The 26,919-nt window shown below is 35.5% G+C and overlaps 1 protein-coding gene across 1 annotated transcript; it reads right to left on the reverse strand.

Moving 5' to 3' along the window:
- Positions 1 to 24,721: 24,721 nt before the first annotated feature.
- LOC131863421 (aspartic proteinase nepenthesin-2-like) lies at positions 24,722 to 26,401 on the reverse strand. The gene is made up of 3 exons (XM_059215125.1): positions 25,007 to 26,401; positions 24,823 to 24,894; positions 24,722 to 24,733 (listed from the first exon to the last, which is right to left on the reverse strand). The coding sequence occupies exons 1-3, from the start codon at positions 26,399 to 26,401 to the stop codon at positions 24,722 to 24,724; spliced, it is 1,479 nt and encodes a 492-aa protein (XP_059071108.1).
- Between the last annotated feature and the right edge of the window lie 518 nt (positions 26,402 to 26,919).

A 26,919-nucleotide genomic window follows, 5' to 3' on the forward strand; every position in this document is an offset into this window, starting at 1 on the left:
TTTATTAGCCACCAAAGCTTGTGACTTTGAAGATTCGAGAATCTCCATCTTGGTGAACTTAGATTGCTCAAGTATCAGCATCTCCATGAATGCATCAAATGAGGGACAAGTATATGAGGAACCTTGAGATAACCTATGGGTGTGAAAGATAGATACAAAGGTTGCATACTCTGAAGGAATCTTGTCCAACAAGTTATAAACCAATTGAGCATCCTTTTTGTCAATTCCACAATCCTTTAGCTTTGCACTTAGCTCATTTTCTTTTGTGACATAATCTTGAATTGTATCAAAATCCTTGGGATCCAATGTTGTGAGTTCACTATCAAACTTCTAGCCCTTAATCTCATCAACTTGACCATACAATTTCTCATAAATATCCCATGCCTCTTTAATTGTAGTACACTTATCAATGTGAAAAATGAGGTCATCTGATACATACTTTCTCAAAGTTCCAAGTGCCATAGAATTTTTAGTGAGCCATTCAATTTGAGCATTAGGATCAGCCTTAGGATCATGTATTGTTGTTGTAGTTCCATTTACATAATGAATGTGTCCATTTTCCATTAGTTTGCTCCATGCCTTTATCTTCCATGATGCATAATTATGAGGAGTTAAAAGTGCAAATTTAGGAGAACCCATAGCACCAAAATGAAAAAACACAAGATAGAGAGAGGCATAGTCACCCAAGACACCCCTCGAAATTCACTCAATTAAAGAACCCCCCCCCCCCCCCCCCCCAAAAAAAAAAAAAATGATGATGATTTGACACTTTATACTTAGTGCGCGTATAGAATGAGCCACTTCTAAAACAAGGTAAGGTGGATTTCTGATTTTAACTTTACAACTACCTCAAATAGGCTATAACAGACTCCAACAAATACTTCAAGTGATTTAAACTGAGATCCAAGGAAAATACAAGTACAAAATAGGCAAAAAATGATCAAATAATAAAAGTACAATTTCTACTCAAAATAACTATAAACTAATGGTGGGTTATGAAAGTAAACAAAAAATTGTGCACTTTAAAAACAAAAACATCACCTGAAAAGGAGGTCGTATGAACCCAAATGAAGCCTCTAAAGTTGCAAAATTTGAAATTAGACATGTACAATCATGAAAATATGAAAATTCAGAAACATTCATCCATAAAAATCATAAAATTCCTCCACCACTGCGAAAAGCACAAAATTCTAGCCCATTTCAAAAAAATGGCACCAAAAAAGGAGCAAAAATGAGTAAGATATGGCCTCCTGAAGTCGGAGTACAAAATCAAAAAGCCAAATGGTGAGGGGGTAAAAAAAATTCAAAATTTGTTGACATGTGCTGACGTCAAAATTTCATGAGCTTAAAATTGATGGTCATATAGCTGTCGAAAAAACTTCACCTCCCCTTGCATGGCTATCAATATGGAACAAACTATACATGTGGCGAAAAATGACAGGTCTGTACAAGTGATGTGGCTGCCATGTGGTACGGTACAAAAAAAAGACATGGCCTTCGATTGGGATCCACATGGCTGAACTATCGGCATGTGAAAATGAAAAGATGTCACATGGCGGCCTTGCTAGTGGTTGGCGGAATATGGTAAAGCGACAACCCAAGCAGAGACTACCGGATACTGGAGGAGTAGGGCGGTTCTGGGGAAGGACGTCGGCGTCGGGAGGAGAATATACGTAGCATAATGTACATGCTAGAGAAGATCGTCACAGGAGAGTCGCGGTGTTGGAGGAGAGACCAAGGATGGGGGTCAGTGAAGGGAGCTGCCGGGAGACGAAGAAAAGACAGCCGATGGGATGGGGCAGTCAGGTCGTCAGTGGTTGAACAGACGGCGACCGGAGACCAGAGTCAAGACAGGAAGGCCGAAAGGTAGAAAGGCACCAGAGTAGTTGTGGGTGTTGGCAGTTTCCGGTGGCAGATGAGATCACAGGAGTACTGGAGCGACAATGGCTAGAGCGAGGACTTCACCGGAGCAGCGGGAGCTGAAGACCATGGAGTAGTCACCGCTGGGAGGAAACGTTGTGGATTGCAGGAGGGGGTCTGCATGACAGGGAGTAGGCGGGCCAGCGGGATATGGTGGCGGTACACCTGCAAAGTAGGTCTACAGAGTATGGTGTCGGTGTGGGGGGGCGGGTTAAACCCCCCCCGTAAAAACATTTTATTTTTTTTTTATTAAATAAATAAAAAATTTACAATAACAAAAAAACCTACGAATTTTTTTTAAATATAAAATGAAAATATATATTTCTTTTGCAAAAAAAACAATAATAAATTTTTTTTTAAAAAATTGTATCGTACCAGCGTAATAGGCTAAAACAATTCTTCCAACACCCAAAAATCTGATTTTCACAAAATATAGGTAAATTTATACTCAAAATTCATGGAAATAGCCTCCCAGACTAAAACATGATGTCAAAATCATTGTAGGATGCGCCCAAAAAATGTAGATCCCCAAATCCGAAAATTGAAGCCTCCAGAAAAGACTAATCAAAGAAGCTCTTTAGGCTCTGATACCATGTGTAATTTTGCCTGAAAAGGACAAAATAGAGAGACAAAATATTGATAGGAATAAATTGTATTCTATCAAGAGCAAATACTGATCAACTGAATCATCAATCATTACATACAATGTAGATGAGCCTTCTTATAAAGGCAAGGCTAAGAGACAAGAGAGCACACAATTATGGCATGTGGCTCAATGAGATGCAAGGGTAGGTAGGAAATAGGTGTGGTAGGTAGAAAAAATAATAAGATATTCCACATGAGGTGGACCACTCACCGAAGGTGGAATTATCATCCCACAATAAGTGGATATGATAAAGTAATAACAAGATCACACCATAAAAGGTGGAAATATCCTATAACACACTATCCCAATGTGGCACAAACACCCAAGTGTCTCATACCCAAACTACTATGAAATGCATTATCCTAAATAAACTTAAATAAAGTGTAATTATATCCAAAATAAATAAATAATTACACCAACAAATTTATACACCTTTACAACATTATTTGCACTGCATAACAGTCACTAATACATTTGACCTAAAATTCCGACGGAGAAGGTATATTGTAATTAAATTTGATTTTTTTTAATAAATGCCCAATTTCGTTGGAATTCCGACAATAATGCAACATTTGGTTTCGACAGAGAAGGAATTGGCAATGACATTTGAGGTTTTTTAGAAAAAAATGTTCACATTTGTCAAAATTCCGACGACTGCATGCATTACTTAAAAAAAAAAAGACCAAGTCATTTCATAAATCCCGCCTCTTTACAAAATCCCACCTCTCGTTTGTCCCACCTCTGCAGTGAACCTATGGGTTTAATCATGGCAGGGAAGATCATTGGTGTGAAACCAGCCGGTTCTGTAGCTCAAGCTGGAAGTGGAGGGAGTATCGATTCTGTGATTCGGTTCTGCAGCTCAGGCTGGAAGTGGTGAGGGAGTACGATTCGGTGGAAGTGGAGGTGGACACTCACTATCAAATCTCCATCCATCTTTGCTAGCTTCAACCACAACTATTTGTGTAAGCGTCCCTTCTCGGTCGAGCGAACGAGTGCCTACCTAAAGGCCCTCCCAAGGTATCTTAGTTTGCGCTGTCTCGTTCCATATTAGGGGATCACAATGGGGATCACAATAGGGAACATGCAAGTAGGGGCCATCCCCTAATGAACACGAAGGAGGGAGGTAGACATAGTTCCCTATGTGTTTAATTGATGCAGGATGTAGGAATGGTTTAATCGCTGCAACAAAAAGGTAGGGTATATTAAGCAAATTCATTGTTATACATATTCAAATATTTAGATTCAAAGTTTATTATATATTTATTAGATTAATTGCCAATAGTAGAGATGGTGAGAGGTTTCTGTAATATGATATGATCGATTTAAAAGAAGAATTTCTTACAAGACCTAAACCATCGAACAATCCTACAATCATGTATTATTTAAACATTGCATTTTAAATAATGAACAATATAGTTAGCCTAAAACATATTAACACTACTTTCCATATTTAAAATATATCCTAATTAAGCTGAGGGATGACCTAAACCTGCGTGATCAAGTGCCATTATGTAAAATATATCCTAATTATGGATGCTGGTATATATGGTAGTGATAGAAAATCCCTGTTGTAGAACCATTAGAGCAATGTGTAGTGATTGAGTTCTATTTTCTATCGGTGTTTTGGAGGGGAGCATAAGTATACCATTAGGAAGGTGGTATAAAATGGAAGCTGAGAGGTATAAGGTTATGAGGTGTGGGTTAGGATAAGATAGGGAGATAAGTGATGAAGGATGTAACGGTGAAAGAGTAAGTTAGGATATGTTAGAGGTTTGGAAGGTAGAAAAGTGAATGGGGGGAGATAAAAGGATGTGAAGGATGGAATGGGGTTAGGTAGGTGAATTAAAAGTAAGTGTGTATGAGGTTAAGGTGTAGGATAGGATGTAGGAAAATGGAGGAGGTTAAGATAGGGGATATGAAAGGTAGATGGAAGGTAATAATGATAGGAAGTGAGGTAAAGGTTATGAGGTGTGGGTTAGAAAATAGGGTGTAGGAAATGGAAGGAAGGGTCATATCACTTTGAGAGTTTTTACCAAGATGAGTAGCCCAAGTATGGACCTCACATCTTACAAGCCATGAGGATCCACTTGTAGTAGAGGAGCATATACTTGCATCTTGGGAGCTTATTAGGAGTTTGCCTTGAATTTGGGAAATACATATAGAGGAGATAGAATATTGATCAATACACATTACCTAGCCTCATCATGCATAAATACAAGAGGTATAGACTATACCAAGCACATATCATGTGCCAAAGGATCATATTCGAGAGTTTCTTCATCTCCAATCCTCTACATTTTTAATATCCACAAATGGGGTTGAGGATAAGTCTTGTTTACTAATTAGCTTGGACTTATGCTTTGGGTTTGCATCTATATGTGAGCAACCTAAAGGCATAATTTTCAATGCAATTTTTTAGAGGACTTGCTTCCACCTTGTGGTACTAGGAGGATAAAATGCACCAACTCACATTGGAAACCCTCTCTAGATACCATTTTGGAGTGCTTCAAAGTGTGTTCTATTTCAATATATTTTTGATAGAGATACATAGATGAGTTTCACAATTTACATAATAAGGTTTCATAGTGGCTCAACATGAGAGTTAGTTTTTGGAGTTCTTGTAGTTTGTAGATTACATTCAAGACAAGTTACTTGTCAATTATTTCATTAGGGGTGGAAAGCCCAAAATTTTAGTTTTCCTACACATGGCCAATCCAAATGACTTTAGGGTTGCTATGGAAAAGTCATGTATGTAAAAGGAGGTACATGGGAGGACACGAGGCATGAGAGAAGTTTGTAACCTTGACGAAAGGACTAAAGTGTCCATAGGCCTCCCCATCCTTCAAAGGATAATTTAGACTTACTATATGATTTACAAAGAAAAACCCAATAGTATCAATATTAGGGACAAAGGTCTACTAGAGAATAGTAGGGGCCACAAGGTAGTCACATTTGACCATCATCGGTACAAGGATATTTTAGGTATGAGAGACTATAGGGCTATCAAGCTAGGCCTTCTATGACTCAACAACTTTTTAGGGGAGAATCTAGTGTTTTTAGTAATTAGGATCTTCTAATTATGGTGGGGCCTAGCCAACATAGGGTTATATGAGAGGCACATGTTATGTATATGTTAGTATCAGACAGAGAGTGCCCACAAGGTTTTAGAGTAGGTGGACACCATCCTAGGATGTCAAAGTAGATAGTTGATATGTGGGTCTTTACCCTCCCAACCACTCAACATATACCACCATGGGTCTTTACCCTCCCAAACACACAAAGGTCAAAGGAAGATTCACTACTGCAATACTCACTTTTTGTGATAGTCTCAAGCACTTAGGACAGTCACTCCTTTCGTGGCCATTCTTCTTCACACAACACTCTCTAACATTAATTATGATGATAGTGTACCTCCTTAAAGCTTCCACCAACACCTAACTCAATACCAAACTCTTTTGCAATCTCGCTAATGGACTTAATTAACTTAACTCACTATGAAATTATGACGGTCAATGCAAGGTTTTAATTAGGATCTTCTAATTATTGTGTGGCTTAGCCAACATAGGGTTATATGAGATAGGGGTAAGTTCAATAGTGATTTCTGCTCTACAACCTTTGTCAGTCTATGCAAAAATGAGAGCTTGATAGCATTCTTTCACTTTTAGCTAGCTAAATTTTTCAAGAATTTTATCTCTAGATTTAATATTTCTTTTCTTGCATGAATCTATTAATATTGAGATAATAGATCTTGCCTTCATGAATTGATCCTAGTTTATCCCTTTAACCCTGATTAATTTATTTAGAGTGTTTAGTTCCATTTTAATCCTTTCTTTTACAATTAAATATTATTAAAAAATTGTATTATTGTTCCAAATTTTGTGGATATTTAGGAGACACAAATAAAATATAATTGTAATCATTCCATATTTTTGTAGGAGATATTGGAATGAGACTAATAGGAAGAGTAGTAAACATGAGTCACAATGAGCACTTTAGAGTAAATCTAAACATTATAAGGAAGAGTAGCTTGGAAAAATAGAAGCGTAACTTATTTTCCAATTGCAAGATTATTACTTGGGAAAGAATCTTGAAAGAGGATTGAAAAGATTTCTTGAGCTAACATTGTCTCACTTGTCCAAAATTATGAGGAAGGATTCATTAATGAAATGGTCATTAACAAGATGGAGAGAATAATAATTAGGAAGAGACAGATTTCACATGATACTAGGTGACTAGATTGGGGAGAAACTAGACTCAAATCATTTAGCTTGGCCATGACACAAAGTCTTAGAATAGATGCCAACCTTGGTGAATGGAATGAAAATCCCAAACAATTAATGAATGGTGAGACAAGTAGAAGCATCTATAAATTTTGTTTTGAATAAAATAAAGAAAAAAATGGACTAAAACCAAGGGAAATGCACATGGAAAGGATATGATGAAAATCAAATTAAATAGTTTGAAGATAATATTAGTTACCTACAGGATATTCCACTTGATTATTTGGTATATAATAACTATTTTGACAAATTTTGAAACCATTAGAGGTACCTTTTGCTTCTGTAGATGAGGCATTCATTCATGTTGAAGTTGTGATAGCTTATTTGCCTCTTTATAGACAACAAATTATCCATACGAATTATCATATATATTTGTAACCTCCATCCCAAACCGCCTATTTCACTCTTCTTCCTTTGTGTACCTCTTTTATTCTTCCATTACCTCTTTGCTTACCTAAATTCAATCCAAAACATAGTGTTTATAGCATTAAAAAAATTCTATATTTGATTAATATTGTCCACAACATATTGAAAAGACAAATACCACACTTACTGTGTCATCAACCAAAAATAATTTACTTACATATTCGAAGAGTTCAATAATGGAGAAACATCCATGCAGTGCTCTACACATGTCCTCGAAGGTTCAAGAAATACTTATCCTCTATTGGTCCAAACTTTAAATCACTTTCCATGCATGAAAATAATTGCAACCATACACAATTTCCCACCCAATAGATTCTCTCAAACTAGTTTACTATCTTAGCATAGGATCAAGGAAAAGCGAGCCAAAATAGGAATCCAAGTGTCTTAAAAGCCTTCAAGACCATAGTGGTGAGGATTGAATTTATTTCTTTAGTGGTATCTTTCTCTAGATTAAATAGTTGGGGATTCTATTAGGACCTTATCCTAATTAAAAAAAATATATAAAGATTACATCCCTAAATATTGCATTCATAATAGAATAAATTTTTGCAATATTGAGACTAAATTCATAATAGATTTATAGTGATGAATAAAGAAATATTTAAGATTCTCAAAAAATTGATGTTTTCTTTCTCCCAATCGTCATTGGATATTAGGTGATCTTTGAGTCATTATGGCAAACAGTTCATGTGCCTTATCTAAGCTTACACATTTTGCATGCATGTGTACCTAGGCAGTTGCACTACAACATCTATACTCACTAATCACATTTAGTTGGAAGTTTCTAAATCCATTTCAAACACATTTTGTGCATATCTTGCAATCATAGCATTCCATTAGATCATGTTTCTTTGATGCATCTCACCAAACAGTTCATACGCTTTCATGTCTATACTTCCACATTTTCCAAACATGTCAAACAGAGCATTTCCAACCGTAAGCATCTGATATTAATTGCCCTTACGTTCTATTTTGATGGAATCCCATACTTTGTTCCAAAGCTCCCATTTTGGCATAGGTAGAGAGTACGTTGGCAAATAAAACTGATCAAAATGGAAATATATTTGTTGTATTGTCTGCATTGTGAGGACACTTATGTATTTCATTGACAGCATAAAGAAGGAAAGGACGTGAGAATATCTCCTCAGGGAGGTATTCTATGACAACTGCGAGGTAGATGAGAGTTTCTTATGCCATTTGCTTTTTTCTATGCAGTCAAACATGGGAACACTATTTGAATTCAAATGCTAATGGTGATTGTCTTTTTAATGGAAATGGATGGGAAGGGACTTCAAGGGAATGAATGGGCCCACAACACACCTAAGCAGTCAATGCTTAGTGTGTGTTGTTTAAGGCTGCCCCGTTAAGACATCATAATTGATTGGCTCTTCACTCCTAAGACCTTCAAAAGTCTTTAATGGCTTCATTGAGTCCTTTGGTCTTCCAAATGCACCTACACCAACTTGAATTCTCCTTCAATTCTTGATTACCTGTTCACTTGGAATTGAATTGATTTTATAACTAAGAGATCACTTGAATTGTAGGTAAACCCCTTCAAATGATAGGGTGGGTTTCCTTTTATACCTAATATATGTCTTGAAAGCATTTTTTCCTAATGGCTTTAAATTAAAGTACTTTCTCTTCTATCTAATATTGGTGGAGCAGAGGTTGCATTGCATTGTCCTAGGATACATATTTCTGTAGATACAACACAAGTTAAATGTATCCCAGGTTAATGAAAAGCAACCTCTGCTCCAAAGATCACTAGAAAATAGAGAAAGAACTTTAATTTAATACCATCAGGATAAAAGTCTTTAATCAAGACAAATAAATGGTATGCAACTTGATCTCTTTGGAATGCATTACCCAAACACCACAATTGATCAATCACCTTTGAAAAGAAAGTGGTATGATGAAATATTTAGGCATAAAATAGATGAAATGCACTCCATACTACTGCTGCACAATATTTTGGTCGATGATATATTTAAAATAGTAAAGGAAGGTGTATGGAACAACCAAATTCTTATCATTATAAACAATGAATATTTTAAGATCCTTTTATGATATGTAAGTTGAGAATATTTTATGAAAGGTCCCTAAATGAATACACTTTAAATTGATTTTAATATACCTTGAAGTGTGCAATATGGAAGGTTTGTATTCTTAGTCTCCTACCCATTTCTTAATTTAAAAGATGATATCTTTATTAAATATCTCCTCTATTAAATATCTTTATTAACTTGATTTCTCCTTCAATTCTTGATGAATGCTTGATTTCCTATTCACTTGGAATTGAATTGATTTAATAATTAAGAGATCACTTGAATTGTAGGTAAACCCATTCAAATGATAGGGTAGGCTTCCTTTTATACCTAATATATGTCTTGAAAGCATTTTATCCTGATGACTTTAAATTAAAGTGCTTTCTCTTCTATCTGGTATTAGTGGAGCATAGGTTGCATTGCATCATCCTAGGATACATATTTTTGTAGATACAACACAAGTTAAATGTATCCTAGGTCGATGCAAAGCAACCTCTGCTTCAAAGATCACCAGAAAATAGAGAAAGAACTTTAATTTAATGCCATCAGGATAAAAGTCTTTAATCAAGACAGATAAAATTTGAGTTTGATTGTCATCATTTACTTTACCAAATTCTTCACACGTAACTCCTGAATCAATTTCCTACTCACAAGAATTTTATTATGTCTCAAATATACGGAAACAGAAGGCTTCAAATAGAAAACTTGTACATGCAACTAAATCCATTGCCTAATCAAAAGAACAAAATTAAGAAATGGTTTGATCATCTGAGAGATGTTGTAAACTTGGAACTCACCAGCCACTTAGTTTCTATGGGTAAGAATTTTTTTTGTTTTAGTTATGGTTGTGGTGTTTATAGGGAGACATTTACAAATTTATATCCATTTTCACTATTTAATGGTTTATGGGTTTGTAATGGTAATTTAATGTTCTTTCATATTTTTGTATATATTCTTTATAATAGCCTATTATATTGATTTGTTCTATTATGCATAATGGTGTGGGTCAGACGGGTTTGCCGTCGGTGCATGAAAGCATTGAGTGAGTTCTACTTTTAAAAATTACATGAAACATTTTTAATTTATTTGATTCAGTGTTATTTGCAAAAAATGATTATCAATGATGTTTCCTTTCTCCAAGAATTCTCTAGGATCTTTCCATTAGATAATATGTAACATCGAATGACTAAATTTGTTCATTACAAATGCTTATTTTATTTAATTATTATCTAAGCATGAATTAAAATTTATATCTGTACAGAAGCAGAACATACAAGCTGAAAAGTCATGTGCAAGCAAATTTCTTAAAAGAAAGCAAGTAGGCATTATCTTGAATGACATGGAAACAAGCTCATCAATTGCCAAGAAGAGAGCAATTTTAGAATGGCAGAGGAAAGTGTTTAAGGGTGATAAATAGATAGAGAGTATGCAATACAAACAAACAATGTTTGGAGTGTCTGATGTGACGTCTCTAATTTATGTCCGACGAGACTAACTGGTTTTGGAGTTCTTCCGAAACCTATTGGGCCACGCTTGGAGGAAATCAATGTGTTCATGCAGGGAGCACCTTTTTCTATTATGATAATGATGCTTTTGCACCAAGGGATATTTGGAAGTCAATATCCAAAAATTTCTATAGTGTGGAACCAGAGTTGGCGGACTCGAAGTAATTTTCAGCTTTCAGAAGACCAAGAGGTTATGTACACAATCTCCCAATAGAAGGGTAATTTCAAGCATTACCTCTCCCCTCCATGACTATTCAGGAAGCACTTCCTCAAACAAAGGACTATTGTCCTCCATGGGATCAAAGAAAAAAATTGAAGCATGACTCTAGACGATACGGTGGTTTCCTTTGTGAAGAACTCTGCACTATAATTGAAAATTCATGAGGGAAACTGCAAGATAGTGAAGAGAAATACAATCTTGAAAAGTGGGAAGAATGGATATTGGTTTGGGTGGGGCCAAGTCAGGTGGCTCCTCTCGAGGTTGATGAGATAGAAATCATATTAGGATTTGAAAAAGAACACACTCGTGGAACTTCGTGTGCGAGTGATCAATTGTGGTGTTTGGGTAATGCATTCAAATCGATACAGCTGCATTCCAAATGGGTAATGTCTTGATTAAATACTTTTATCCTAATGGCATGCAACTGTATCTATTTGGAATGCATTACCCAAACACCGCAATTGATCACTCGCACACAAAGTTCCACGAGTGTGATCTTTTTCAAATCCTAATATGATTTCTATCTCGTCAACCTCTAGAGGAGCCACCTGACTTGGCCCCACCCAAACTAAGATCCATTATTCCCACTTTTCAAGATTGTATTTCTCTTCACTATCTTGCAGTTTCCCTCGTGAATTTTCAATTATGGTGTAGAATTCTTCACGAAGGACACCACCATCTCGTCTAGAGTCTATGCTTCAATTTTTTTCTTTGATCCCATGGAGGCCAATAGTCCTTTGTTTGAGGAAGTTCTTCCTAAATAGTCATGGGGGGGAGAGGTAATGCTTGAAATCGCCCTTCTATTCGGAGATTGTGTACATAACCTCTTGGTCTTCTGAAAGCTGACAATTATACTTCGAGATTGCCAACTCTGGTTCCACACTATAAAAAAATTTGGATATTGACTTCCAAATATCCTTCAGTGCAAAAGCATCATTCTCATAATAGAAAAAAGGTGCTCCTTGCATGAACAAATTGATTACCTCCAAAGCATGGCCCAATAGGTTTCACGGGAACTCCAAAACCAGTTAGTCCCTTCGGATATAAATTAGAGATGTCACATCAGACACTCCACACATTGTTTGCTTGTATTGCATACTCTCTATCTATTTATCACCCTTTAACACTTTCCTCTGCTTTTCTCCAATTTCTCTCTTGTAGGCAGTTGATGAGCTTGTTTCCATGTCATTCAAGATAATGCTTGCTTGCTTTCTTTTAGGAAATTTGCTTGCACATGACTCTAAAGCTTGTAGGTTCTGCTTCCATATAGATATAAATTTTAATTCACGCTTAGATAATAATTAAATAAAATAAGTATTTGTAAAGAAAAAATTTAGTCATTCGATGTTACATATTATCTGACAGAAAGATCCTAGACAATTCTTGGAGAAAGGAAACATCATTGATAATCATTTTTTGCAAATAACACTGAATCAAATAAATTAAAAATGTTTAGTGCAATTTTTAAAAATAGAACTCGTTCAATGCTTTTATTCAATGATGGCAAAGCTGTTTGACCCACATCATCTCTCGCCATCGGAATTCCGACGATAGCTAATGAAACGTCTGACAAGGATGTTGTATATCCGACGTCACTGCCATGTCAAATGGTCGTCGAGGAGCAATCATAACATTCGACGGAAATCCACTAATATAGCCACCGTTGGGGGAATTCATAACAACGTCGGACGACCGATGCAAATGGCATCATCGGAAAGCATGACAACGACTTTTCGATGGTAAAGTTTGTGGGAAGCCCGACGTTTGATCATCGCAAATCCGACAATTAGCCGTCAGAAATTAGGCCTAAATGTACTAGTGAGTAGATTATAATGGAAAACAAAACCTATTAAAAGATAAACAAAATGCAAATGGACTGTGAAAACATGTAGAACTGCGCATGTCAAATCAAGATGATTTACATGGTGATGCATATGACAATTAAACTAAGTGGGACGGTGGTGGTACTCAAGCATCATTTGTCAACATTGTCATTCCCATTCAACCTTATGGACAATTCCTAGTTTTGATTAAACCGAACAAAAGATTGAGATCAAGAAACAAGCTACAAATTTTATTTTGTTTAATCTCATCCATTATAACATTAATAAGGAAATTAAAATTGAAAGTATCACGAGCAGCAAACCATGGCAGCTCAAGGTGTGAACTTTAGACTCTGTGTATTCGCGGTAGAGTGAGTGTGCATTATAAAGATGCCTCTCGTTGCTGTTGTCGTATAGGATATGCTAAATTTTTTATTAGAAATTACCAAGGACAACTGGCACACCTTTAACAGCAGCATCCTCAATATCAAACATTGCAAGACACATTTCTTCTATATATGTAATGAAATTACGTTTACTTTCAATAACATATTCTGTGTCTACACCCACAAGAAAAGTCGTAGTCACATCAGGTACATAGCTATAAGGTGCTTGATAGGATAGACTAAAACCATCTCGATAGATGTTAATCCTCTGGTACTGAGAATCCGGCCAAATTAGATCGCTGTCTATGTCAACTTGTGAGAAAATGTTTATTGCGTTCCCATGCTGATTGTCATGAAATATGCTCTGTCTTCACCAAGCACAGGAACACCCACACCCATTAGGGTTTCCAATCTTCCTGTACTTTGAGCTTTAATTAAGGCTTCCATTCTTTTGAGCCTGGTAAAGGCCGAATCACTTATTAACTGGTGGTTTGTGCGTATTGCTTCTGCAAGAAACAACGTACGAAAGCAGCAGATGAACAGATTCACCGTCGGCAATGTGACCACATTTTTGTATGCCATTCTCTCCAAATGGCCTAATGTCTACCAAATACAGGGTTGCTTACTAGGGAGTGGGGATCACATTTTATAATAGTACTTCTTAATCTGTTAGTCGGCTTCTGACAACTTTCTTATATTTACTTCTCTATATCGACAGCCTGCTGATTCTTGGACCATATGTTTTGTTCTGTTTTTGACAGCTTTCTTGGCGGCCTGCTGATTTTTGGACCATTCTTGTGTTTTGAAATATATATTTTTTAAAGCTATGAGATTTCCACAATTCATATTGTATAATAGTTTGTTTTTCTGGGTTCGATTGTGTGTGTTATTTTTCCATCAACGTTTCGAATCACACTCCGTGATTCATCATCAGGATGAGAAGAATTCCAAAGATGATGAATCACGGAGTGTGATTCGAAATGTTGATGGAAAAATAACACACACAATCGAATCCAGAAAAACAAACTATTATATATATTTTTTGTTTATACAGACTGTACTTGTCGAGGATACAAATACGAGTTTTGTTTATTAAGCACTCCTTTGTTTTTATCACTGAATGGCTAATTGATATACTGTTGTAACTTAAACCAACATTCATTTGTAGTTACAAACCATACATCTAACCAAAGTAAGACTGTAGAGACTATTTTTATCTATGCAAAATTTTCCTTTCTCATTCGACCTTTAATTTATTTAAAATGCTACTGTATTATCTATTATTAATATAATTAGTTCTTGAAGATAGTATCTACAAAGATTGTTTAAAATATTTATCACTATGTTGGATATCTTATGTATTTTCTTTGTATTAATTTTGACTTTCTATTATGTCATATTTAATAATTTTTTGTATACCTTCTTTATATAGAGAGCATCATTTTGATGAACAATGTCATTATTATCATGATATAAATATAGATATGTTTTGAAATTAAAAAATTACCATGATATAGATATAGATATATTTTGAAGATGACTATCATAATTATCTTTAAGAAAGAAATTACTATATTAAATAAAACAAACATTCTTTTATTTGTAGTTGTATTAATTTTGACTTTCGATTATTTGATATTTAACTATGAACATTTTCCATAAACTATATGGAAAAAACTATATTCCTAATGATCTGTCTATATTTGCAATAATAGATAGGACGAAGAAATACGTCAAATTTACCATAGCCAAAATTGAAATTAGAAATATTATCGACTCTTTCAACTCTTTGCCTTCCCGTTGTCGCCATCGATGCAACAATTGGAAAACTCCGAAGTTGTTTGGTGAAAAATAAGATGCCCTTTTTCATTCTATAATCCCATCAATCTTGTCGTCATCTCCTTCTGTAGGAGAGATGAAACAAAGAATGGTAAAATAATCAGCAGGCGCCAATTAATTAAACAATCCCATTAACATACAGAATAATCCTTATAAATAACAATCGCCATTAAACCTACCTGTAGTAGAAATTAAGGGAATCTCGAAATCTTGATCAATGACATACAATAATAAGATCGCATTACTGGTGGTGAATCTAACCATATGTTGTTTTTACAGTTTGCTCTGCGCAAAAAAAATGCTCAGAGGCCCCCATTTGGAAAGGAATGAGGCCCCCTGTTGAACGCCATAGAAGTGCAGTCAACGATGATGATAAACAACACAGTCATGGCAGATCTCAACAGCTATTATCATCTCTCCGTGGAAGGAATAAGCGTGGGGAACGTGTCTCTGAATATTCCGTGAGGGACGTTCGATATACAAGTGAACGGAAGCGGTGGATTCATCATCGACTCTGGAACACCCTACACTGTGTTGCTGCACACCGCCTTTGCGGCAGTGGCATCTGTTTTGGATTCTGTCCTGGGATTACCCAGATCTAATGATTCTTGAGATGGTTGAAGTCTATGCTATTCATCACTTTGCTATAGTTATGTCCCTCATCTAAATATGACTTTTCATATGGCCGGTGCAGATTATGTTATCGAAGGTAAACGTAATTTCGTTAAATCTATAAAATCTGGCCCGTTTGACGAAAAAATAATACTGTGTCTGGCAATGTTAGATATGGATGAGGCTTCAGTTGCAGGTGTGCTGGTCGTCCTTGGAGGTTTCCATACATATTCTGTATGACAACGCTAACCAGAGGCTCCTTTACTTTCACCCGCTGCAGGTCACTGTATATGTCGTCTTACCCCTCGTACCTACAGTCCAAAGCTCCCATCCCTATCTTAGGGTGCCATGTCTTGTTACCGCTGCTGCTTCTTTATTTTGCAGCTCTCCCATTAACCCTATAAAAGAGATTAAATTCATCAATAATTACAAACATTTTGATCTAACTTGGCTAACCATACTCTCTTCCTCTCGTTTGCACAATAAGATGGAATTTTTCTGAACTACTGTGTAAAGAGGTCTTTAAAATATTTATGATCAATGATGTTTGTTATTACAAATTTTCCTTTTATAATTAAGGTGAATCATTCAATAGACATAGGCAAATGTTCCAAAACAATTATAAAGACTGCTATTGAATTAACAATCTTCTTGTATGTCAACTCTCTCATATGATAAGATTTGAGATTTGAAGAGTATGGACTTAACTATAAAGCAAGCAAGATAGCCAAACTCCAGGAAGAAATAAAAAATGAATACAAAGATCCATTTCGTACGGAAGAATTATGGAATAGAAAATCATTCAACTGGATTTTAAAAATTAAAATGTGAACAAACATCAAGAAGATGCACTCACAAAACATTTCATTACTCACATATTATAAAAATCATTTTATATCAGATGCACAAAGATAACATATAAAATTTGCATGAAGGAGGACTGAATACATGATTAATTATAAGCATAAAATATATACTATAACCCACAGATCAACCATATCATTCTTTTCTCTCTTTCCAGATTCAACAATTTCATAGATTCTTTCTTTCACCTAGTATAAAATCCATGTTGATATGGATATGTTGAAGGCTTTACTAGGTGAGATTGTATATTACGCAACTGAACATCGTCAAACTCAGATAATACATTACGAGGGTGCTCATTGTTATTATAGATGCTATTTTGCTACTAGACATTTAGTCTTGATTTGTCCTCATGGCTCTTGTCTAAGTCCTTCCCTTTCTTGGTCTAATCTATCTCAAGCTTTTCCCTAATGAACCAAATTTTGATTCAAATAGTTCTATTATTCAGTGCCTCTTTCCTCTACTACTTCAAATCACATGGATTTCCGATATGTTATTTACTCTTTTGCTACATCATTTAAATGTGGCTTCGATAGCTCTCCTCTTCCCTTAGTTATCCTAGATACTTAGTCTCTCCCTTTAGACGTAATTCTCGATTGGGTGAATTCTATGTAGTTTATTCTAATGGTGTCTCCTCCTCTACTCCTAAATTTTTGGCTCATGATAATAGCCCTTCTTAGACAATTTGGGTCCTTTGGGGTGAATTTGGGCTCCAAATTAGATTTTCAATTATTTCTCTAGATGTGGCTAGTAGTCTACTCCCACTGCAAGATTTTTTTCCTACACGTTGGTTCTACTAATATTTTGGTCTGCATTTTTTGTTTTGTTGTTATTAGTTAACCTATTTGTAACCTCCTTTTCTGTTCAAGGGTTTGAGCGTTGTAAAAAATCCACCTTACCTTAATAAAAAAATATTTGAAGTACTTTCATAAATATCATTACATTACATCACTACAAGGAAGCTAAACACCATCAGGGGGTTTCATTCTTAAGGTTTAATCATTTCATTCTAATTTTTCATTACTACTTTTCCTCTATCCTCCTTAGGGTCTACACTCTTTTTCATGATGATACATATTATCGAGGTGGGAGCACTAACATGGGCTTTGAATTATGGAAGCCACTATATAACATAAACCTTCTTCCCATTTTTTTTTGTGTTTGGGTTTAGATCTAATACCAAAAGTGGTAAAAGCATAGAGTAGACGGTCAAAGGTTGTGATGACCTTTTAATAGATGGAAACACCTAGAGTAGTGTGCCCAACACCTATATTTGACCATTTTGGAATAGATTTTTGGGAGATAGACCTTCAAAACCTCATGATTAAAATTGTTCTCATTTTTGTCAATCACTATCATCACTATAATAATTTATTAAATATTTCATCGATTAATAAAGTATTTGAAAATATATTATAGAGTCACTAAAATGTTTCTCATTGTATATAATGGTTGTTGCATTGGTTTAAAAGACTTTGGAGAGTTGATGTGCATTAATAACTTATGGACATGAATTGTTTACTATATTTCTAATCAATTGTAGCTAAGAACTATATTTGGAGGAGTAAAATTGGTAAATCCAAACCCTAAGATTAAATTATATAGTCACTAGTTTACATCATTCCCAACCACCACTAATCATCCTTAATATTCAATTAGTCATACACGGTGTTGTTCCAATCATTATAAAGCTATACTAGTTACACAAAGTGTTATTTTAGTATTTTGGAATACTACATTAGACATATGTGCTATTATACCAATTATTAGAATGTTATAATAGTCATATAAGGTGTTGTTCTAACATTTCAAAAGGTTGCATCCATCATATTAGGTGTAATCACTTTTAATGCAATATCATACATTAATAATGTTTTACCTATTTTTGAGAGAATCAATAAATCATTCGAAGTGCCTTACGAATGGTCATATTGCACCATCCATTATAGTTTTCTTGTGAATTCACTTAGTCTTAATTTTATAAATTTATTTTCTAGCTTGAATATCAATGTTGTCATCATTTTCCCCATCTTACACTTAAATTAAATCAATGTTGCTGCTATTATCATATGGATTTCTAATTAGATTAGAGTGTGATATAAAGTTGTATTTTCTTAAAAAAGTTTCGGCTTTGAAGTTGCAATTAGCATTTTTATTACAAGTTAAACTTATTATTCTATATAATTTTTTATAAAAAATGGTGCATTTCATATGTATAGAGGTAAAAGTATTGATATGTAACTAGCATAACTAAACTGGCATTTGCATCTATTGTTGTAAGTTAATGATTATCTTTTGCTATATTGGTCATTCTTTTTTTGAAAACAAACAAAAAGTTGTTAGAGACAATGCACCATTTTTTTCTATTGTCAATGTCAAAATTCTAAATACATGAGATTGTAGGAATGATTTTGAGGAAAGCACCATGTCATGTGAACAATGCTACTAAAAATTATAACCCCTCATCACTATTGTTCATGATTAGTAAATTTTTAAAAGAACAAATCTTAAGATTTTATTTATTAATGCTTCTATTATATAGAGGGTGAATTATTCCTTTCAATTTGGATAAGTTTGAACTGCTCAACAATCAAATAGAATTTCATGAGAAGTTCAATATGATTCAACATCACAATTATTACAATTAAAATTGCTGATCAAAATTAACCAAAATTTAGTTATTATCAAATATAAACAAATAGATATTTTCAATCTATTTCAAACTACATAATAATAATAAGAAAAATTATAAATATAAAATATTAATACTATATCGAACAATTTATTAACTTATATTAACTTATATCTTTGATTGAAATGTTCATAATAAAAATTGTTAAAAATGTTTTCAACCTATTTTAAATTACACAACAATAAAAAACAATTATAAATATGAATAATTAGTCGTCTCATCATTTATATGTACTATATCAAATAATTTATTCACTAATATCTTCATCTATAAATGTTCTTTATATATCCAACTTAACCATTCAACAGTATGGAGCGATTGCAACTTTCAGTTTGTAGGGGAGAAAGAACACAAGACAATAGAAACACAATGATATAATAACAGATAAGCAGTTTATATTATACCAAAAACATATTATATAACAGTTTATATAAATGTCTTCACAAAATAGAGCTGCCAATGACTCCTTTTTGCATTATACATTCATTCATTCATAAAATGAAGTATTACATTTTGGTCTCTTTAAAATAGAGCCTGTTCACAGCAAAAAACAATAGAAGATTCTAGAATGCGTGCATAAAAAACCTAACCATCTAGATGCATCAAAAAGAGTTGAAGAAGACTCGAGAAGGTGGAGTGAATGTGGTAGTTGGAGTAGTTAGGATACAGAGGCAGAGAAGATTAGTGGAGTCTAGCTGGAGTCCATGTACACCAACACTCCCCCTTAATCTTCACTGCCATATATGTCTACAATACCAATTCCTTCTCGGAGGTGTTCAAAAACATTATTTGCAAGTGACTTTGTGAAAATGTCTGCTAGTTGTTCATTGGACCTGCAAAACTGAAGATATATGTCACCATTGTTCACCAATTCTCAAATAAAATGATATCTTGTATCAATATACTTGCTCTGTTTATGAAAGACATGATTTTTAGATAAAGCAATTGCTGAATTGTTATCACAATAGATTTTCATAGGTTCTTCTTGTTGATGCCGCAAATCTGAAAGTACTCTCCTCATCCATACTGCTTGGCAAGCTACTGATGTGGCTGCAACATATTCTGCTTTAGCTGATGAGAGGGTAACAATTGGTTGTTTCTTTGATGCCCAAGAGATAGCACCAGAACCAAGATGAAAGATATACCTAGAAGTTCTTTTTCTATCATCTATGCTACATCCCCAATCACTATCTATATATCCAATCAGTTTGTAGTCATCTGAAGATGTATATAAAATCCCAAAACTCTTTGTTCTAGCAATATACCTTAAAATTCTTTTCCTAGTTTTCCAATGTGATTCTTTTGGTTTATCCATGAATCTAGAAATAAGACTAACCCCATACATAATATCCGATCTTGTGGCAGTTAGATACATGAGGCTACCAACTAATCTTTTGAATAAAGTTGCATCTACACTAGGAATTTTGTCATCCTTACTAAGTTTTAAACCCAAAGCAATGGGTGTAGGTGTTGGATTCACATTTGTCATCTTAAATCTCTTCATCAAATCAATAGCATACTTGCTTTGACATATGAAGATGCCTTGATCATTTTGACTTACCTCCATGCCAAGAAAGTATCTCATGAGCCCCAAATCAGTCATATCAAATTCCTTTTTCATGGTTGCCTTGAATGAGTCAATGGACATATTACCTATGAATATCAAATCATCTACATACAAACAAACTATCAAAATTTCCTTTTTATCATTCACTTTGACATACAAAGTTGGTTCATTGCCACACTTGCCAAAACCATTGTTCACAAAATAAGAATCTATCCTGTTGTACCAAGCTCTAGGAGCTTGCTTCAAACCATATAGGGCCCTTTTCAGTTTGTATACCTTATGTTCTCATCCTAGAATTTCATAACCAGGTGGCTGATTTACATACACTTCTTCTTCTAAAATACCATTCAAGAATGCTGATTTAACGTCCATTTGGAAAACTTTCCATTTGTTTTGAGCTGCTACAGATAAAATCATTCTTATTGTATCCAATCTTGCCATGGGTGCAAATGTTTCATTGTAGTCTATACCTGGTTGTTGTGCAAAGCCTTTAGCCACTAGTTGTGCCCTATGTTTCTCTACTTTTCCATCAGCATTATACTTTGTTTTGTAAACCCACTTAGCTCCAATCACATCATTGTCTTTAGGAAGCTCAACTAGATCCCAAGTTTGATTATTTTTAGTGAATTGGATTTCTTCATCCATGGCTGCAATCCATTTGTCATCTTTAATAGCATTTTCAAAGCAAATTGGATCAGCTTGTATCAGGAATGCAAAATTAGTGCATATATCATCATTTTCAACCTCTTGGATTTCATCATAAATCTCCCTTAGACTACGTGTCTTCTTTGAAGTGTTTATGGATATTGATCTTAGTGATGCAAGGGTTGGATTAGAAGATTCACTGTTGTTATTACTTGCTGGTGTTGTAGCATTTGGAGTGCTAGGTGCTCTAGAAGGTGTTGTAGGTACATTTGCTTGTATAGTAGGATTCTCAACTTGAGTTTCATTCTCTTCATTCTCTTGTGGAACACTAGCTGCAACTATAGTTGTTTTGTCTATGCTACCATCCCATGCTTCATCTTCAACAAACTCAACATCACAACTTATAATCAGCTTCTTTGTGATAGGATTGTACAACTTATACGCCTTGGATTTTTCACTATATCCCACAAATATGCACTTCTCTCCTCTATCATCTAGTTTATTTCTCAACTCTTGAGGTATCAAGGAGTATGCCACACAACCAAAAACTCTTAAATGTGATATGTTATGCTTCCTTTTGCTCCAGGCTTCTTCTAGTGTTTTATTTATCACTGCTTTTGTTGGACACCTATTTAATATGTATACCGAGCATGCAACCGCTTTCACCCGACACTCATTTGGTAGATGTTTTTCTTTTATCATACTTCGTGCTATTTCCATAATTGTTCTATTCTTTCTCTTAGCTACTCCATTTTGTTGAGGAGTATACCTTGCTGTAAATTGTTTATTTATGCCATTTTCTTTGCAAAAATTCTGAAAAATCAATTGATATGTACTCTCCACCTTGATTAGTTCTCAATGTTTTAATATAGTATCCAGTTTATTTCTCAACTTTTGTCTTGAACTCCTTAAAAATAGCAAATACATCTGATTTATATTTCAAGAAATAAATCCATACTTTTCTGCTAAAATCATCAATAAATGTCAAGAAATAAAGCTTTCCACTTATGGAAGGTGTTTGCATAGGTCCACAAAGATCTAAATGTAATATCTCAAGTGGATGTTTTGCCCTATAAGACTCGCCAGCTAGAAATTATTTTCTATGTTGCTTTGCCAATATGCAACTCTCACATGTGGTCTTAAGTAGCTCTATTGGTGGTAGCCCATATACCATTTTCTTCTTGTATAACGGCTGTAACCCTTTGAAGTTTAAATGCCCAAGCCTTAAGTGCCATAACCAAGTTTCATTTTTATATGAGGGTTTGAAAGCTAATTCAGCAACCTTTTGCAATCCTTGTGTCTCTACAAATAGTTCACTTTGAATTCTTAATGGAAACATCCTGTTTTTTGTCATTTCTACTTTTGCAATCAGCCCATTGCTTGGTTTCTTGTCTAGAATCACACATTCACCATTTTCAAAGTATATTCTATATCCTTTTTGCACTAGTTGTCCAATGCTTATGAGGTGGTGTTGCAATCCAAGAACATAGTATACATCAGAAATATGCTTTTCTTCACCTTGCTCAGATCTTATATTAATTGACCCTTTGCCCATGACTAAAACTCGTTGATCATTTCCTAATTTTACTTCTGATTTTACTGAGTCATCCATTATTGCAAACATCTCCTTATTACAACTCATATGATTACTAAAACCTCTATCTAGGAACCATACTTCTTTGGAACTCTCTTGTGCTACATTGCATGTTATCAATATGGTGTCTTGCTCATTAGTGTTTGTCTAATTTTCATTTGTAAAATGTGCCTTTTGCTTGTTCCTATCATATTGTTTTTTTCTACTTCTTGATGCAAAATGCCCAAATTTATTGCAATAATAACATTGGATGTTTGATTTATCATACCTTTCTCCTTGATGATGGCTATGAGAATGGTTGCTCCCCCTTCCTCTTGTTGGTGTAGAATGGGCATGTGGGCTCGAAGCTGGTCTTCTACTTTCAAATTGTGTATTTTCTCTTCCTCCCCTTGGTGTAAAACACCCTCTACCTCTGTTGTGATTTGATCTCCCCCTTATTTTGCCAAAAGAAAGTTGACTCTTGAATGCATTTTCCAATGATGATGTCCCTAATCGATTTATTCTTTGCTCATGCACTAAGAGTGACCCCATTAATTCATCTACTAATAGTTGAGCAAGATCTTTGGCCTCTTGAATGGCTATTACAATTGCATCAAACTTGGTAGGCAGACTTCTAAGTATTTTCTCTACAATTTTTTGATCTTCAATAGTGTCTCCATAGGACCTTAGCTGATTTACTGTTGACATTGCATGAGTGAAAAATGAATCTATTGAATCTGAGTCCATCATTTGCAGATTTTCAAAATCCCTTCTAAGTATTTGTAATTTTGCCATTATTACCTTGCCTGTGCCTTGGTATGCTGTTTGCAAACTGTCCCATGCTTGCTTTGATCTTGTGGTAGAACCAACCTTTGGAAAGATTGATTCCTCCATTGCTTGTTGAATGAAAAATAGTGCCTTTGCATCTTTCTTCTTGTTTTCCTCTAGCAAATCTTTCTCAACTTGTGAAAGTGCTTGATATGCCTGTTGATTTGGTGGTTTAGGGAACCCATTTTCAACAAAGTTCCAAATACCCTTGGAGCAAAATAAAGTTTTCATTTTAATACTCCAATAGTCATAATTTTTGCCATTAAAAATTGGAATCTGTGGTTGTGAAATACTTCCACTTGTTCTTGTCATAATTTTTTTCAGAATAAAACTTTGCCTTTGCAGGGTTCTCTGTTTGTTTCTGCAGGAGCCCCTTCTACCTTAATTAAAAACTTTGACTTTCCTCACTAGTTTGCACTTCTGAATAATGGTAGCTTCTCTCTTTCTTTATCAGCAACAATATGTATCTAGTAGCTTTAATCTGGTAGCTATGTTAACTGTCAACTTCAACAAGTTCTTTGTTACCTCTGTGTCTTCTCCACACATCAATATTACCTTCAACAACTTCACCTCATAGAGATGATTGCTTGCAGACTGGCTGCCTTCTCTATTTGCCTTTATCTGCAACTTTTGCCTTGATTTCCCTGTTCTGATACCACTTTGTAGGGGAGAAAGAACACAAGACAACAGAAACACAGTGATATAATAACAGATAAGCAGTTTATATTATTACCAAAAACATATTATATAATAGTTTATATAAATGTCTTCACAAAATAGAGCCCCCATGACTCCTTTCTGCATTATACATTCATTCATTCATAAAACAAAGTATTACATTCTGCTCTCTTTAAAACAGAGCCTGTTCACAGCAAGAAACAACAGAAGATTCTAGAATGCATGCATAAAAAACCTAACCATCTAGATGCATCAAAAAGAGTTGAAGAAGACTCGAAAAGATGGAGTGAATGCGGTAGTTGGAGTAGTAGGGATACGGAGACAGAGAAGATTAGTGGAGTCCAGCTGGAGTCCACGTACGCCAACACAGTTAACATACGATTGATATGAAGCAAGAAGTTGGAAATTTTATTGCGTTTGATTAATCTATTAATAAAGAAATTACAATAGAAAGTACCGCCAGCGACAAACCATGGCAGCCCAAGGTGAGAGCTTTAGACTGTGAGTATTCCGGGTAGAGTGAAGGGCCATTCACAAGACGCCTGCAATTGGTGGTGACAAACGAAAGAGTCTCATTGCCATTGTCGTAAAGAATATGATAATTTTGTTGTTGAAAATTTCCAAGGACGGCTGGCACACCTTCAACAGAAGCATCCCCCATGTCCAGCACTGCCAGACACACTACAGAAGGATCAACGTCTGTATATGTAATGAAATTCTGTCTTCCTTCAATAACAAAGTCTGCGCCCCTACCCATGTGAAAAGTCATATTCAGATAAGGTGCCAAGGCATAAGGTGATTGATAGCATAGACTAAACCCATCTCGAGAATTGTTAATTCTCCGGAACCCAGAAGCAGAATCGAAAAGAGAGTCCAAAACAGATGCTACTGCAGTGAAGGCGCCATGCGGTAAAACAGTGTACGGTGTTGCAGAGTCGATGATGAATCCCCCGCTTCCATTCGCTTGTATATCGAACGTTCCTTGCGGAATATTCACAGATATATTCCCCACACTTATCCCTTCCATAGAGAGGTAATAGTAGTTGTTGAGCTCCGGCCTGGCTGAGTTTTTTATCATCATTGTCGACTGCACTCCTGTGCCGCTCAATTCTTCTGCGCTGCCAAAAAGGAGAGGCGTGTAGGTTATGTCATCGTAGTCTTCCGCATAATCATCAGCAAGACAGTAGGAAAATTTAGACTCGCCAATCTGTGAGATAAGCGATAATTTCCCTCGCCCGAGCCCCACAACGCCGTTTCTCCCCACGAGGCCGTTGTTCCACACCACGCCGTTGGCGCCCACCTCGCTCTGTCCCTGGGTGTCATGGCTGCACCCAAACGCTACTCCACCAAAGGAATGCACGGCCCCGCTTCCATTTGTCATGGTGAAGGTCTCGGAGAATAACTCGCCCGATATGTTCCGGCCGCCTGTGTAATTATGAGAAAATTGACAGTTTGTTGAACAGGTGGAATTGGGAAGATCAGAGCAGAAGGAAGATGGGCAGGGAACAGATTTGAAGGTAGAGGAACCTGCGGGGAGGGCTGTACAGTCAAACCAAATTAGATCGCTGCTCGTATCAACTTGTGAGCGTATGTTTATTGGTGGCGTTCCCATGCCAATTGTCATGAAGTATGCTCTGTCCTCGCCCACCACAGGAACACCCATACCCACTAGGGTTTCTAGTCTTCCCGTACTTTGAGCTTTAATTGAGGCTTCCATTCTTTTGAGCCTTGTAAAGGCTGAATCACTTCTGAAGTGGTGGTTTGCGCGCATAGCTTCTGCAAGAAACAACGTACAAAAGCAGCACATGAACAGATTTACCGCAAGCATTGTGACCACATTTTTGTATGCCATTGTGGACTTAATTTTTCTAGCCTCCAGTTACAGGCCTGCTTAGTGGGGACTGGGGATCGCCTTATATAACAGTATCCTACATTATCTATGAGTCGGTTTCTGACAACTTTCTTATATTTGGTTTTCTATATTGGCTCCCTGTTGGATTCTTGGGCCATTCTTGTGTTTAGATATTTTAATTTTTTGGGGTTTTTGACAGCTTTCATGGCAGCCGGCTGGTTCTTGGACCATTCTTGTACTTTGACATTGATATATTTTTGTTTTGATGAGAATCTCCCACAAGACGATGAATGGAAAGGGGATTCAAGGAAGTCGTTTACAGTCTGTACATTTACTTGTCGACGATGCAAGTTGGTAATTTATTTATTAAGCATTACTTTGTTTTTATCTCTAGACGGCCAGTAATTGCGTTTGATGGCACATTTGTGCGAGATAATTTATCCCAATTCCATCCTGTGTACTGCTACAAATTGATTTGTGAGTTTACTATATCAAATCCATTACTTTCTTATCATACC

This window comes from Cryptomeria japonica, unplaced genomic scaffold (genome assembly GCF_030272615.1).
Source record: "Cryptomeria japonica unplaced genomic scaffold, Sugi_1.0 HiC_scaffold_62, whole genome shotgun sequence".
Classification (NCBI taxonomy): domain Eukaryota; kingdom Viridiplantae; phylum Streptophyta; class Pinopsida; order Cupressales; family Cupressaceae; genus Cryptomeria; species Cryptomeria japonica.